This window comes from Nuphar pumila, chromosome 11 (genome assembly GCF_984573655.1).
Source record: "Nuphar pumila chromosome 11, dmNupPumi1.hap1.1, whole genome shotgun sequence".
NCBI lineage: Eukaryota > Viridiplantae > Streptophyta > Magnoliopsida > Nymphaeales > Nymphaeaceae > Nuphar > Nuphar pumila.
In genome coordinates this window covers 96,764,005-96,781,140 of record NC_143259.1, presented here as the reverse complement: position 1 = coordinate 96,781,140, position 17,136 = coordinate 96,764,005, and the positions used below count along the sequence as shown (strand labels likewise).

Sequence of the window (17,136 nt, the reverse complement as noted above, 5' to 3'; positions counted from 1 at the left end):
TGTGTTCAGCATGGTGAATATGTTAGAAATCAACTGTTAGACTGTGTATTTTTTTTATGAAAAATGCACAATTTTTAGATGCTTGAATATTTATGATGATTGTGAGCCGTTGATTTTAAAGCCTTAAAAAATCTTATTTATGCATAATCATGATTGAACAGTAATAACAAAAACAATACTTTTGGAGGAGAATAACAAACACAATATTAGTAAATTTTTACTTAACTTTCCACCTCTTAAATAACCATTTATTCAAAGTAGAAAACTCAAGATACAAATAAACCTTCTGAAGAGCTGAAAATACAAGTATTAATCCACCAATAAAACTTTTTTTTTTTTAATAATTGCAAAAGACCATCAAACTCATTTTGGAGATCATTGATAAGGCTGTACATAAACTGAGGTTGGGCTGGCTCAGCTCAACTCGTTTAGAAGAAGATAGCTATTCAAGTTTGGGACAAGTTCTAGCCAAGCTAGGCTTAGCATGGTTCAAGCCGAACACATTTGAGTAAAAAAAAAAACTGAAATGAATAGAGGAGGCAAGGCTGTACATGAACTGGGGGGTTTGGGGGCTTTTTCACAAATATGACCCTGCTGATGCATTGGACATGGTTGATTTATTAGAAAACGATACTTGGATCATGTTTTTTTTATGACAAATGTAATTTTTTCAGCTTGAATAATTATGAAAATTGTAGACCGTTGATTTTCAAACCTTATAAAAGCTTACCTATATGTTAGATTGGATGATCCAAGAGTTCATCCTTATAACATCAATCCTGTACAGCACATTTGTGTCATCAAATTTGAGAAAAAACATAAAAAAATAGTTCAAAAACACAATAGGCACAGATCAAAGTAAGCAATTATCCTTTTATATATATATATATATATATATATATATAGAGAGAGAGAGAGAGAGAGAGAGAGATATAGAGAGAGAGAGAGCTGCTAACCACTTTTTAGCTAACTGCCAAGTTAATCGGGCTTCTGGGTTTTCCTTAAATCTAACCATAAAAATGTATTCTACATGCTTGATTTTATAAGACTCATCTCTGGGATCATCTGATTCCAATAGGCAAGTAGGTTTTTATAAGGTTTAAAAAATTAACAGTCTAAGATTTTCTAAAATATTTAAGGCTTAAAAACATCTTTTTTTTTTAATTTAAAAAACACGATCCAATCGTTGTTTCCCTTGTGAGCAATTGTTGTCATTGTCATTATTGTTTAGGGCTCCAACCTAAATCCCCAAGCATGGGCATGGAAAGTTCCAACCCAAATAATATTTGGGTCAATTCGTACCCGACTCGATACCTGACATTTTTGCCAGGTGGCTGACCCAACTTAAATATTATATATATAACAACAACAACAACTACGCCTTCATCCCAAAACAATTGGGGTCGGCGATATGAACCAACAAAGAAAATCATTCTGGGTGGGTTTGATTCTATTTTTGTGACCCGACAAAACCCGAACCTCGTTATTAGTTATACGGGCTGGCTCGACTCGTTGACAGCCCTATTATTGTCATTATCAAGAAAAATTCTTCATAGAAACCCAAGTTATGAGGTTTACCCTAAAACGCACCTATCTTTTGAAAATTTCTAAAACACCAACAATTCGATGGTCGGATCCAGATCCAATCAAGGTTGCTCCGAACCGTTGTTGGAGGGGTAGGATCGTCATTTCGAATGGGTATTTCCGTTACAGAGTTTAAAATAAAAAAGAAATTTCGACCCAAACTTTCTCTCTAATTCTTTTTTCCCCATTTCCGCCGGCGATTAAAAAAAAAATCTAGGGTTCCGCTTCTTCCCGGCATCCTCGTTCTCAGATCTCTCTCTCTCTCAGTGTGTGTGAGCGTGTGAGGGGAATTAGGGTTTCTGAGATCGGGAGGGAAAATGGCGACTGTCTCTCCTCTGGCCAAGTACAAGCTCGTGTTCTTGGGCGATCAATCGGTTGGGAAGACGAGCATCATCACCCGATTCATGTACGACAAGTTCGACAACACCTACCAGGTTAGCAACCCCCCGTCTCTCTCTCTATCTGCATCATTCCTTCGACGATTTGCTCTAATCTGAGGGAACGATCGCTTTCTACGTCGTATCTGGTGCTGTTTTTCACTCGATCCATCTGATTAAGAGTTGATACGAAGTTGATTGCCGCAAGAATCTCATGTGCTTTTCGTTTCACGCATTTCGTAAACGGAGACCACCGATCTGCGTTTTGTCCACTGAATTTGCCATGATTACGTGACGGGAACTCATCCAATCTTGATCGTTGAGGTTTTCTCCGTTTTGTGTGTTTGATCCAGTATATCTGTTTTATTTGCCTGAATTCGAAGATACCTCGATTGTTTCATCTTCCCAATCGTGTCAGTTGCGATTTTTCTTGTGTTCTTGATCGTCATCCGCGTTTCTGGGCTGTTTTAGTGTTGGTTTCTGAAATTCGGACGTGGTAGACTTGGTTAATTGCGGTGAATTTGATCATTTTCTTCAATTATTCCGCTGAATTTTGGGGTAATACAACTTCGTTTGCCCCGTTATTGTATTTATGCCGTTTGCTTGAATGTGAATGTTGATTATTTCATTTATATGGCAAGGTCACAGGCAGATTTTTCCTGTTATTATATTGTTTCTTTTTTTTCATTTAAAAAGAGGGTCTATGTTTTGCCGTACTAATGAAACTGGGATTCAAAGATCGAGATAGTTGATATAATTCCAGAGTGGAGCTATAGATGGTACCTAATCTGAGTTGTCTTTGGCATGACTTGATCTCTCACGGGAGAGGTGATCCATAAAGGTGTATTACCAGGCATTATAGAGTGCAGTGCTATTGCTAGTGGATGCTGCTTTCATCTTTCTCCACTAATTTGCTCAGGGTCCAAGGGGAAGTTGAATTGCATGTCCCGGATCAGATCAAGGTCCACATCCAATTCATTTGCGGCTGTGTGTACACACACACACACACACACAGTAGAGAGACCACTTAAGTTTTGTTAATCTTCACAAAGGACACCTAAATCTGACATTCTGGATAATATTCTTACCCTTTCTTTTCTCTTGTGATATGATAGATGCAATCATGTTAACTTGTTTTTGTCTATTCTCTCACATATGTTCATTCTTGTTGGTTTGTATTGCAGGCTACTATTGGCATTGATTTCTTGTCCAAGACGATGTACCTTGAAGATCGAACGGTCCGCTTGCAGCTCTGGTAGGACATTCTTTTTTATCATGTGTAAAATCTGATGAAAACAAAAGTTTCTCTGAAGTCTGAAGAGGATCTTGCTGGCTGCATGCATGTTGTAAATCTAAATGCTATAAAGGCATTAATGTTAGTTAATGCATTATTTGAATTAATAGAGCATTTCTGGTAGACAATTCAGCAATAGCTTGAAATTTTTGTAAGTTTACTAGCCTCTCAAATTTATCAACATTATATAATTTTGAATAATGTCTTGTGTTATAAAACTGGAATTTACTAACTTTGAGAGACCTTTATATGAACGCTGGTGCATCTATGAGTGGTTGCAAACTTACTTTGATTTCATCTGGAATAATAACTTATGAATAAACTTAAGTGTGGCTCATTGTAGACGTATGTTGCACTCATCAGTCTAGAGAGCGTCATGTTTTTACTTCTTAAGAGTGCTCAACTAATGGATTTGTTTTATGTCACACATTCTGCGCTTTGAGTAATTTGAACCTTTCTGGCGTGCTTAGATTTACTGCCACTCAACTGCAATTACATTTATATGTGCACCTTTGATCCAATGCACAAAATGTCATCCTATTGATTGTCTCAAATTTCTATAAGTCACTAGCTAGTAAAACCTTGAAATTAGGGCTGCAACAATGTTGTTAAAATTGGTTCAGTAGGTCAATCAGTTTCTCAAAAAAACATCTGAATCAAATCAAATCGTTTGTGAATCGTTACTTTAGTTTTCACCAATGACACACATCATTAAAAAATACTAAAAAGATTTTAACCCTCTTAAAAAATATTTAAAAACTTGAGTTAAGTGACAGGTGAATCAGCCAAGAACTGATTAGATCTGAATCGGCTGATTCAGACCGATTCTGACAACATTGCTCGAAATGGATGATATATGGTTGGATATCCGATTTGAGTCCGACATGTTATTTCCGAATATGGATCCTTTTAAGTAAAATCTGAATGTGCATTCGGATCAGATTCAGATATGTTCAATTTGGATTACTTTCAGATTTGGCTCGGATTCAGATAAGCATTTTAAGTCAGATCTAGAGTTGATCGAAATAAAAATCCGACGGATTGCATTTTTTACATGTAAATAGTTTGTTTTTGTTCTATTTTTTCTGCATCCAATAACCATATGCATTTCGGATTCAGATTCAACCTTACTTCCTCAAATCTGATTCGGATCCGGATCTGGATTCAGATGTACTATTTACATTTCATATTTGGATTCAGATCTGGCAAGATATGGCCTGAATCTGACCCGTTTATATCCCTACTTGAAATGGCAACAAAAATTTCACTGGCTGATCTGAGACTCTGGGAGTATGTGATTTAACTAGGATGTGCATGATCTGCTTTATATCGTAATAAGTTGGGTTTGTGGAGTTGCATTGTCTTTCCCTAGAGAGCCTTGTATCCAAACCAGGCAGGGTTATACCCAGATTTCATGTAAAAATCTAACAGGAAAAGGGGTAATTTTCAGTTGGCTACCTATTTTTCACTTGAAATACCAGAAAAGGAAAGCAAATCTCAAAACAAGACATCCAAGTGTGTATACAAATTCACCACCTGTGCTTCACTGATGGAAGTTGTTAAAATGTCTATAAAATTATTTTTTAACTCTATTTTGATATATTTTTTTTAAAGAGTTGAACACATTTTGTGTTTATATATTATTTGTAAAATTCATGAAATACAGATTGCAGTAACAGGCGGTTGGTCTAGCCCATTTAAACAGAAACTTGTGTTACAAAATGTCCTTCACAAAAACATCAGTTAATTTTGTGTAGAAAGTGTGCAAGTTACAAAAGAAAGGAAAAAAACTTGCAGTTTAAAGCAAAGAGTGAGCAACTGCATAAACTAGGATGCAACTGGAATATAATTTTTTTCCCATGTGTCTTTGCACACTAATGTGCCATGAAGAATGCAGTTTTGCTTGATTACCCAAACATTAGTGCCAAGTTTCATGTCAGAAATTGATCACACATAATCTTAGGTTCCATTGTAACCTAATTCTTTTTAAAGTTGTAGTTGTGATTGAAGAATTTCAAGAAGATTCATCAATATCCAGTACCTTTTATCTTCTCGTCTTTCATCTTGTGTTTGCAATGGAATGATTTCCTTGTGACTAATTGTCTGTTTCCAGATTTTGTTTTTTTGGAACTAGTATTGCATGAGATATCTATGGTTTTCTGTTGCTCGTGTTTGATATTGTGGGGCTTGCACAAGATGTTTTTATTTCATTTTAGCGATAGCTTCCAGTTGCAGCTATGGATTTTGGTGAATGTTTGTTGCTCCTTTAGAAATTTGTTCCTTTTACTAGTCCTGGTGTTGATAACCAGACACTTTTAAAATTATAAACTTTACCTTGCATGACAATTGGAAAGCTAAAGCAGTTCCATAGAAACTGTGATTAAACTAGGACAGGCATAATAAATTATCTGAGAGCATTTTTTTTTTATTTAATGTATGACATCAGCCAACAGCAAATGCTGCCTGGATTCCTGCATCAATCTTTTTTCTCCAGGACAAAACTATGTGAATCTTTCAATTGGAAGTATTTTTTCAAGCTTGCATATTTTCAGATTCTGTGTATAGTAAAAGCTAAAGCAGTTCCATAGAAACTGTGATTAAACTAGGACAGGCATAATAAATTATCTGAGAGCAATTTTTTTTTTATTTAATGTATGACATCAGCCAACAGCAAATGCTGCCTGGATTCCTGCATCAATCTTTTTTCTCCAGGACAAAACTATGTGAATCTTTCAATTGGAAGTATTTTTTCAAGCTTGCATATTTTCAGATTCTGTGTATAGTAAAATCACATAATGTCTAACTTAGTTTGAACTAAGTTAACTAGCTAATTAGTTTCTTGGACGTATCTCATAAGTGAAGAAAATACATCAGTAACAAAAATAATAATAAGTGAAAAGCTGTAGCTGGAAATTGACCATAAGGTTTAAATAAACTTTTGCTTTAAGACTCTTGCATCCCTGTGGTGTTTGCATTCGCTGGTTAGACTTCACACTTGCTGTTATATTCATAGGGTGTTGATACACATGCTACTGCTATCTCCTTTTTTGATGGAATTAATCCTTTAAATGAAGTTAATTTCCCTTCTGACTATAATATAAATGATTTCAAAAATTAACAGGGATACAGCTGGACAAGAGAGATTTAGGAGTCTCATTCCAAGCTATATCAGAGATTCCTCTGTTGCAGTGATTGTATACGATGTTGCAAGTATGTAGACCTCTATCAAGATTTTCCTTTTATCCTTGTTGCTGAGAAAGTATGATAGGTGGATAATTAAGATTATTTAACATTATATACTGAAGTATTTGATGTTGACGTTGACATCTTGATGCTGTTTATGCAAGTTGTCTCCATAAATCCATATGTTTGTTTACCTACATTTCTAAATACACATGCAAGCACATGCATTCCTGCATCCGTTTTTGGTAAAATCTTCTTCATTTTAAGGCTAGATGTTCACCTTGATTTTAATGATTCTGCAGAGATTTGTTTCATTCAATGCTTAACGTTCTCGCAAGAAAATTTGTTTGTTTCTTCTTGGTTGAGATCTAGACAAATTGTGGCTTATGATTTTCCAATTGTGTTTCTAAGTGCTATTATTGTTCAGCTGTTTTATTTTATTTTTTTCTATCTATTTTTTCACTGCAGATATGTTGCTTTATATTGCTTTTTTTTCCTCTCTGTGTTGCAGGTCGGCAATCCTTTCTGAATACTGCAAAGTGGATTGAGGAAGTACGGACTGAACGTGGCAGTGATGTTATCATTGTTCTTGTTGGAAATAAAACAGATCTCGTGGACAAGAGGTAATTCTATGTGCTCGCTATATTTGGTCCCCCATCAACAAATGGTTTGCTCATTTTGCATTTCTTGGTGGTTATATCCATGATTTGAAACAGGTGTATTTGCCTGTTCTCATGCTTACAGACACGTAATTGAAATAAATAAAAGCCTTTTTAAAATTTACAAGTGATTACATAACTAAGTTTTCTTGAAAGTGATGGCTCCTTTTGTCCATGAATTTGAAGATACTTCTGTGATTTTTATGGATTTTTCTATGGTGGTTACCAAAATGTGAGTGTGGTCACTGTTGTGAATGGAAAAAAATTAAGAATTGTGATGGATACAACAGGTAAAGTAAAGAAACTATAGCATTGAGCAATCAAGAAATAGCATAAATCAATCTAAACTTGCGTAGGGGTGTTAAAACAGTAAAGAATACAGTCTAATACAGCAAAAGCTGACCCATGAATACATCCTTGTCTGGGCTGGCACATATTTGGTACCGAAACACATCCTGGTTTGAATGGAACATAGTAGTAGATATTCTCTTCTAAAGTATGCTGCACAAGTAGTGAGTTGATGCTGCATAAATGGTACTTTATCTATTCAATTGTATTAGTATATCGGCTCTTGTTATAGGAAGCTACACAAATGCTACTTTAATAACTTTAATGTTTGAGGTTAAACCAACGTTAAAAGACTAGGAAGCGGAAGTGGGAAACAAACGAGAAGCCAGATATTTTAAAATTTATAACAAGTGAAAAGCGAGGAATCAACTTAAAGGCAAAATAAGAATAAAAAAAGAATTGATATGGGATCGAGTGAGAAGCAAAATACTAATCAAAGGAGAAGGGAATAAATACCAAAATAAAAATGACTTCTTAAATTTTGTGATTTTGTAGTGTATAATTTTTTCTCAAAATCTAAAAATGATGGTTGTCAATTTAAAGAAAGTATATGAGAAGTGTGTGGGAAGCGTGAAAAAAAGCACATGGAAAACATGAAAAGAAACATGAGAGAAGTGCATATGAATCATGTAGGAAAATAAAGAAGAAACATGTAGGAAGCATAGAAGTGTAGGAGAATTGAGATTCCTATCAAGTTTCAGAAGCGAGGAGTTTTGCGCTTCCAAAGCGAGTTTTCAGGAAGCGCATTTCCCACCTATCTATGGAGCTTCTGGTAACTCTGGGTTAAACTTTTAAATTTTTATATGGGCATATGTCTAAAGATTCTTCTTTAGTTTATTCTTTTATTTTTTGTGATGCTTATTTTCATTTGGATACTCCTTGTTTTTGTTTCTTGCTATAGTAAGGTTTTTGTTGATCAAATCAGAACACCATGTGGAATGGCTTCTGCAATTTAGTTTTTCTTTTCTATTAATCAACAAGTAAAGGGTTGTTGCTTGTTTATCTGTTTTTTCCTGTCATGTGGACATGGGTAAGAGTGCTGTGGCAGGGGGGGGGGTCTTTTCCTTGAAGCAAGCTAATGTAGTATTATTTGATATGCAAGTGCTAGGATTAAATGGATGTTTTTACTACAGTAAGACTTCTCTTACAAGACACTGAACTTGGCAAAGTGTCACGAAAACAAAGCATGCACTATGGAAATGTATATTACAAGATGGAAGGATGGAGTAATAAAAGAAGGATGTTAAGTAGATGAAACTAGGGGAAGAGGAGAACAATGAGCACTTGAAGGGAGGGAGGCTGTAAAGAGGGATATAAAAATTTGAGTGACTTAGGTTGTAGCTAGAGATAGGAAGAAATATAGAAATAGGATTTCCATGTTGTAGGTGAAAATCATCATGATGATGAATATGATGAATTAGATCTGGTTCTCCATGTAAGTGTAACAAGAAGCCTGAGGAATTAGATTTTGATATGAAACACTTCTCATGTTTTTATATGGAATTCGATTTCTTTTTCAGTTGTGGCTGTTTTCTTTTCATGTAGATTCCGAGACGGTGACCAGGTAAATTAACATCAGTATGACATCTTGAATTAATGATAGGAACAATATAGTAACCGTTATTGTGTAACTTCCTTACAACAAACAACAACAACAACTACGCCTTCATCCCAAAACAATTGGGGTCGGCGATATGAAGCAAAAAAGAAAATCATTCTGGGTCTTCCACATGAATCTTTCTCCTCCAATCATTTCTATCCAATGCCATGTCCTTGGTGAGGTTCAAAGCATTCATATCCTTTCCTATCACCTCCATCCATGTCTTCCTAGGCCTACCCCAACCTCTTTTAACTAATATATTTTCCCATTTCTCCATCCTTCTAACTGGAGCATCATTAGGCTTTCGCCGAATATGTCCAAACCACTGTAAACGATTCTCTCTCATCTTATTTTCAATGGGTGCAACGCCTACCTTCTTACGTATCTCCTCAATCCGAATCTTATTTTTTATTGTATTTCCATACATCCATCTCAGCATACGCATCTCAGCTACACTCATTTTTTGAATATGATATCTCTTGGCAGCCCAACATTTCGTACCATATAGTAAAGCGGGCCTAATAGTCGTCCTATAAAACTTTCCCTTCAACCGCAATGGCATTCTACGATTGCACAACACTTCAGTTGCACTTTTCCATTTCATCTACCCAACCTTTATCCTATGATTTACATCTCCATCAATTTCTCCATACTTTTGAATGATAGATCCCAAATATTTGAAACAATCATCCACCAGTATTTCTTGCTCACCAAGCTTTACTACACTCCCATCACTACTTCATTGCTTACTAAATCGACATTCCATGTATTCTGTCTTACTCTTACTCAACTTAAAACCTCTTACTTCCAATGTCTGTCTCCATAATTCTAACTTAGCATTAACCCCAACTCTAGACTCATCAATCAAAACAATATGATCAGCAAACATACACCACGACACATTTTCTTGAATTGATCTCGTAAGCTCATCCATCACTATAGCAAATAGGAAAGGGCTTAAAGCAGATCCTTGATGTAACCCAACCGTTATAGGAAAATTGGTTGTCACTCCTCCACAAGTGCAGACATTGGTTATTACTCCTTCATACATATCTTTAATTATACTAATGTACTTGATAAAAACACCTTTCTTCATCATTGTCCACCAGAGAACGTCCCTAGGTACTCTATCATATGCCTTCTCCAAATCAATAAAAACCATATGCAAATCTTTGTTCCTCTCTCTATTTCTCTCAATAAGTTGTCTAAGAAGATGTATAGCTTCCATAGTTGATCTTCTAGGCATAAAACCAAATTGATTCTCCGATATCATGACAACCTTCCTCAACCTAGACTCAATCACAATCTCCCAAAGTTTCATAGTATGACTCATGAGTTTTATACCACGATAGTTTGTGCAATCTTGTATATCACCCTTATTCTTATATAGAGGCACCAAAGTACTCTTCCTCCACTCATTAGGCATCTTATTTGTCTGCCAAATCTTGTTAAAAAGATTTGTCAACCATTTTAAACCTTTCTCTCCCAAGCATTTCCAAGCCTCGATAGGTATACCATCTGACCCAACTGCCCTTCTTGATTTCATTTTCTTCAAAGCCTCTGCAATTTCTTTCTTTTGAATCTTGCGCATGAAGTCACGATTCATCTCATGAAAAGGAATGAAGAAGTCTCCAAGATCCTGATCATAACTTTCATTAAATAGCTTATCAAAATAATCTTTCCATCTCTCCTTAATCTCCTCGTCTTTAACTAAAACCCTTTGCGTTTCATCTTTGATACATCTAACCATACCCAGATCCCTCGATTTCCTATCTCTCATCTTTGCAAGCCTATAAATATCCTTCTCGCCCTCTTTGGTATCCAACTTGTCATAAACCTCCTTATATACCTTATCTCTCGCGTTTCAAACTACTTTTTTAGCTTCCTTCTATGCTATCATTTACTTCTCCAAATTCTCATTATCGCGACTCTTACTTAGATTTTTATAACACTCTCTTTTAACCTTAATAGCTAATTTGACATCTTTGTTCCACCACGATGTATCCTTACCTAGCGGTGCACCGCCTTTAGACTCACCCAATACCTCCTTAGCCACTTTTCTCATGCCACCCGCTATCTTATTCCACATTGATTCTGAATCCTCCTCGAGACACCAATCAGCTTCCTTAACTACTTGCTCTACAAACATTCCTTGTTTAGCTCCTTTGAGTGCCCACCACTTAATTTTAGGATCTATCCTATGTCTATCTCTTTTTGCGGCATTGTCTAATTCTAAGATCTAAAATTAAGACTCTATGTTGTGTAACTATACTTTCTCCCGGTATAACGTTACAATCGATGCAACAACCCCGATCTCTCTTTCTAAGTAGGAAAAAAAATCTATCTGACTCGTATTAACCTCACTTTTAAATGTTACTAGGTGAGACTCCCTCTTCCTAAACCAAGTGTTTGCTAAGATCATATCATAGGACAAACCAAAATCTAAAATCCTTTCTCCACTTTTGTTTCTTTCTCCTATACCATTAGCCTCCATGGATACTCTCAAATCCATCCCTACTAATGCCTACATGCCCATTAAGGTCACCGCTGATTAAAAGCCTTTCTCCATAAGATATCCTTTGTACTACTCCATCTAAATCTTCCCAAAATTGATGCTTAATGGAATCATCTAAACCTACTTGAGGTGCATAAACACTAATAATATTAATAATATCCATGCCTAATACTAATTTAATAAGTAAAATCCTATCACCCTTCCTACGGACCTCAACTACATTATCTATAAACTCACGACTCATAACAATCCCTACTCCATTCCTATTCCTATTTATTCCTGCATACCAAATCTTATATCCCCAAGGTTCTATCACTTTTGCTTTCTCACCTACCCATTTGGTCTCTTGTAGACATAAAATATCAATCTTTCTCCTATACATAACATCTACTAACTCTACCAACTTATCAGTTAAAGACCCTATGTTCCAAGTGGCTAACCTAATGTTATGGTCTTGGACTAACTTCTTTACCCCCCACCCGTCCAACAAAGTGAGGGAACCCTTGCCTATTCGACACCACACCCGGGCGCCGGTGTGACGCGTCGCTTCCGGGCGACGACTGTGTAACTTCCTTAAGTGAAATAAAAATTGAGCAAACATAACAAGACCTGGAGTGCATGCAAATTATATTGGATTTCGCCATCTTGGAGAAGGATTTAGGGACAATTAGCACTTTTCTAATTTCTTGATTTTTCTTTTATTGTTTTCTTGGTTGGTGACACCTTGTCCCCTACCTTGTGTGTGTTTCATCTTTTACTCTCATTAAGGAATAAATTTTTTAAGGTATCATTGAGGCCTTTTCTCAATGTGGTAAAAAAAAGCACCTTCTAACTTGTGTTTAATATGCGAAGTTTTAGTAATGGGCTATGCTGCTGCTAACTAGGGGTGGGCAACAGGCCGGGCAGCCCAATGGGCCACACCGACCCGGCCCTCTATGGGCCGGGTCTAGGCCAAGATTTTAGGCCCGGCCCCGTTAGGTACCAGACCGAAACCCGGTCCGTTATATACGTGGGCCGGGCTTGGGCCAGCCCAATGAGCCTGAGCTATTTATTAAGTTTTTAATAATATAAATTTTTTAAAAATTAACTATTATATAGTAACTTGGTAACTATTACTGTTTACCTAATTAATTGCACTAATTTTATGAAAACTAGAAAGATAATTAGTTGAGTACTTGAGAAGTTGGAAACTTGTTAATTACTACTATTTACAAATTGATTTGGGTAGGGCTAGGCCGGACTTGGCCCGCTTCACATTGGCATGTTGGGCCAATGGGCCGGGCCATGGGCTGGTCTTCAAACCTGAGCCCATTAAGAATCTGGCCAAAACCTGGCCCGTTAGTAAACAGGCCGGGCCGCACTTAAAGCCGGGCAGGCCGAGCTTTAAATGGGCCAGGGACGCACTTGAAGCCCGGCAGGCCGAGCTCTAAACTGGCCCGGCCCGGCCCCATGCCCACTACTACTAAAATTGCTAATTGCTGCAACTTTAAAAAACATGCTAATAGATATGTCCTCTTGACATCTTTTGTGGTCACTAGGAACTCAGATCAGATGTACTTAATCAGTTATAGCCTAATTAGATCCAGAGTTAGATCTGGATACAGATGAAGGAAACCTTTATTAAAATCCAGGTCTCGATAGCTGATTCTCCCATTCAGATATACATCTACATGTAAATGCGTTCAGGTCTGCTCATATTCAGGGTCAGAGCTGGAGTCAGATTCACATGTGGATGTAAAAACCTAAAGCTGTATCCAACCCTATTAATTAATTGGATCTTGGAACTTTAGCTGAACGTAAATAAACAGATTCAGTCAGTCTGGTATCTGATCCAAACCCGTTATGTATCCCTACCAGGTATTTTATATTACAACTACTTTTAGTTCTGGATATAGTGGGTATCGTGTCACTAGTTGATCGCATGGTATTTATTTTGTTATTTTTTTATTTCTTGTACATTAAACACTAGTTATATTATGAATTTTAAATGTTGAAGCCACAAACATCCTTGAATACAGTCTACCTTTCGTTGTATTTTAAACTATCAGCGAAATTTTCTCATTGATGTAAGGTTATTTTTTTCCTTTTGGAAACACTAAAAGCTAGAAAGCTTGTCATCTAAAGGAGGAACTCTCAGGGTACATCCATCACTTTAGAAGACAAAACAGTAGGCTATGCTTGAGATGAGTGGAATTTTTCTAGAAGCTTCCTCTCTTTAAGTTCGACTTATTGATGCAAACACAGGTTTTTTTAACAAACGTAATTCAATTTCATACTCTTCATCTGTTTGCAACAGGCAAGTTTCTATAGAGGAGGGAGAGGCCAAAGCCCGTGAACTTGGTGTCATGTTCATTGAAACAAGTGCCAAAGCCGGATTCAATATTAAGGTCTAACTCCTCACTGTAATTTTCTCCCGTTGCAAGTTCAGACTAATGACTCATGCAGTTGATTGTAATTGGTTAATCGTAGCATGGAGTCCCATGCACTTTTCCATGTTGATTGACGTGGATCAAGTTGGCAAGATGTGGAGCCGGTGCATTGTGAATTGAGCATTTGTTTCGACTGACCCGAGTAAATGAATCAGTTTACCAATTGAAACACAAACTCTAAGCACAGGTGAAAATTCTTGTGCAGGCCCTCTTCCGAAAGATCGCAGCTGCGCTTCCAGGCATGGAGACTCTTTCTTCAACAAAACAAGAAGATATGGTTGACGTAAACCTGAAGGCTACTGCTTCAAATCCATCACAAGCACAACAGCAAGGAGGGGGCTGTTCTTGTTAGACATGCCATCTTGTCAGATTTTCCATTTCATCGAACCTGGTGCTGCTCATAATTGCTCGTATCATCTGCGGATTGTCTCAGATTTTCTTTGTTAGTGCTTGAGAGAGAGAAACTCAAGGGTGGTAGCTTCGGAGGCACTTGATATGGATACGTACTGGATGAAAGCTTTCTTGTAGAGGTGAGTTTTTCCATTAGTTTGATTTGTAGTTAAGCCAAAACACATGATGTTATTCGATGAGATCTTACATTAAACTTTATTGTTTCCAAATTTACTTGTAAATCCACTTATATTGACACCCTATTCATTGAGTCTTAAACTTGGTTAAGTTGACTTAGATCTGCTGTATATCCAGTCTGTGACTTACTGGAGCCATGTCTTGCAAGATCGAACGGTATAAAACCTTGCCAAGGTTTGACCAGGTAAGGAACAAGCATGTCCACGCAAGATATGGTTGTACCATTCCGAGCTTCTGCAACTTGGTCATCATCATCAATTCAGTCAATTAAATCTACTAGTCATGAGGCCTAGTCAACTTTTTGCTTGAAGTATTTCCGAATTCTGTCTGTGAAGCCAATTCTCAATGCAGTGTCCTAACCGATAGCATTTATGTGCCAAAATTCGCGTTGTTTATGAGTTGCCCCTACTCGATGAGCGGAGCCCTACGGATATCATTTATGCTCCGAACCTGTTGATTGACTTCCTACATTGAACATGCCTAGACCAGGTTGACTTGACTTGGTTGGTAAGGCTGAGCGCTTGACTGTATTGAGCCTTAAATGAGGTAGACTTCACCAAGCCTACCCGAATTGAACGAGTCCTAGCCTTTCATGACTAATCATAATGAGAGTTTATGAGTTGCCCCTACTCGATGAGCGGAGCCCTACGGATATCATTTATGCTCCGAACCTGTTGATTGACTTCCTACATTGAACATGCCTAGACCAGGTTGACTTGACTTGGTTGGTAAGGCTGAGCGCTTGACTGTATTGAGCCTTAAATGAGGTCGACTTCACCAAGCCTACCCGAATTGAACGAGTCCTAGCCTTTCATGACTAATCATAATGAGAGTTTATGAGTTGCCCCTACTCGATGAGCGGAGCCCTACGGATATCATTTATGCTCCGAACCTGTTGATTGACTTCCTACATTGAACATGCCTAGACCAGGTTGACTTGACTTGGTTGGTAAGGCTGAGCGCTTGACTGTATTGAGCCTTAAATGAGGTAGACTTCACCAAGCCTACCCGAATTGAACGAGTCCTAGCCTTTCATGACTAATCATAATGAGTGGCCTTCCTTCTGCTGCCGTGGAATGCACAAAATGAGAGGTACTTTCAGGGTGCGTTTGGTTCAATCTCATGAGATTTAGAAAGTGAATCTCATTTGCACAGCACCCCCAAAAGCAACCGACTAATCATAATCAGTGGCCTTCTTTCTGCTGCCGTGGAATGCACAAAATGAGAGGTACTTTCAGGGTGCGTTTGGTTCAATCTCATGATTGAGAGTTCTCATGAGATTTAGAAAGTGAATCTCATTTGCACAGCACCCCAAAAGCAACCAAATGTAAAAAGTGAGTTGTGCACAGCCCTTCAAAATCCAGCCACCTCATGTTGTATATATCATGCATCCTTCTCTTTATATATATTTTATGCGTTATCCTCTTTATATATTATATTTAAAAAATATATTATACATAAACTATATACATAATTTTTATATACGAGCTCGCCGAGCCAAACACCTTATGTTCGAGCTTGACTCATTTAGGCTAAATGAGCTGCTCATGGCTTGGCTTACCAGCTATACAACTGATCACGAACGGGTTCATGATGAGTCAAATCGAGTTGAGTCACAAGTTAGCATCTCAAATCCGAGGATCTGGGAGATCCTCACATTTGAGATCCAAAGATCCGAGAACAGACTTCCCCTGTCCTGTTCTGAGATCCATGTCTCTGCTCATTATCTTTTGTACCAGGGATCTCAGATCCTTGATTTGAGTAGCCTCGGATCTTGGCTTGAAGTCTGCAACACATCAGCATGCCCCACTCCATCTCAGATACTCAATTCTAAGATTCAAGGCTTTCAAATGTCCCGTGTAAGCCCCAAGGGGGGGTTGACGTGAGGCCTTGGCTGCTAGACAGGCAATCAAGGTTCCATTCTCATGAGCGCTGCCTTCTGCTGAAGCCAACACATAGCATAGGCCCTGGGGGGTAGGGTTCCTAGCCTCGGAGTTTTAAGCTGTCGACATGATGACTGTAGGTATGACAGACTGAGCTAGTGCGATCAGGTTTTCGTGTAAAAATGCAAAACCTGGTGTGGTTTCTTCAGGATATAAATCCAAATAAAATGGCCCGTGTAAAAAGAGTGTAGGTTTACAACATACTAAATTATCCTGATTCGACTTTTCAAATAGTAATATATCTAGATGCGTACAACATGGTTTGTTTCCTAAAAAATACATCTTTGAACAAGTTTTTTTTAACATAAGGACATGAATTTTTGAATTGTAAAAATTTGGCACATTATGGGCCGTTGATTTTTGAAGACCCTGAAAAACCTGCTTACATGTCAACATCACATGATTCCAAACCCATTTCTGAATAAATGAGCCTTTTAGGTAACACCATCCATGGTGTCTGATGGGTAAACAAAATCTAAAAAATTATTGGAAAAAGGTGGTTTTTACTCAATAGTTCAATATCTTCATTTCTACCGAATATTCTCTTTTACTATATAGCCCACAAAACTCTATGAGTTAATCTTCCCAGCAAGTCTATTTTGTGCTGTCTAGTGAA

General features: G+C 37.4%; 1 protein-coding gene across 1 annotated transcript; it reads left to right on the top strand.

The window, feature by feature from the left end:
- The first annotated feature begins 1,773 nt into the window (after window positions 1–1,773).
- LOC149822562 (ras-related protein RABH1b-like) lies at window positions 1,774–14,641 on the top strand. Its single transcript, XM_089981127.1, has 6 exons — window positions 1,774–2,018; window positions 3,146–3,216; window positions 6,377–6,465; window positions 6,950–7,061; window positions 13,857–13,947; window positions 14,195–14,641. Exons 1-6 carry the CDS (start codon window positions 1,902–1,904, stop codon window positions 14,339–14,341), a joined length of 627 nt encoding a protein of 208 aa, XP_089837253.1. The 5' UTR covers window positions 1,774–1,901; the 3' UTR covers window positions 14,342–14,641.
- The last annotated feature ends 2,495 nt before the right edge of the window (window positions 14,642–17,136 follow it).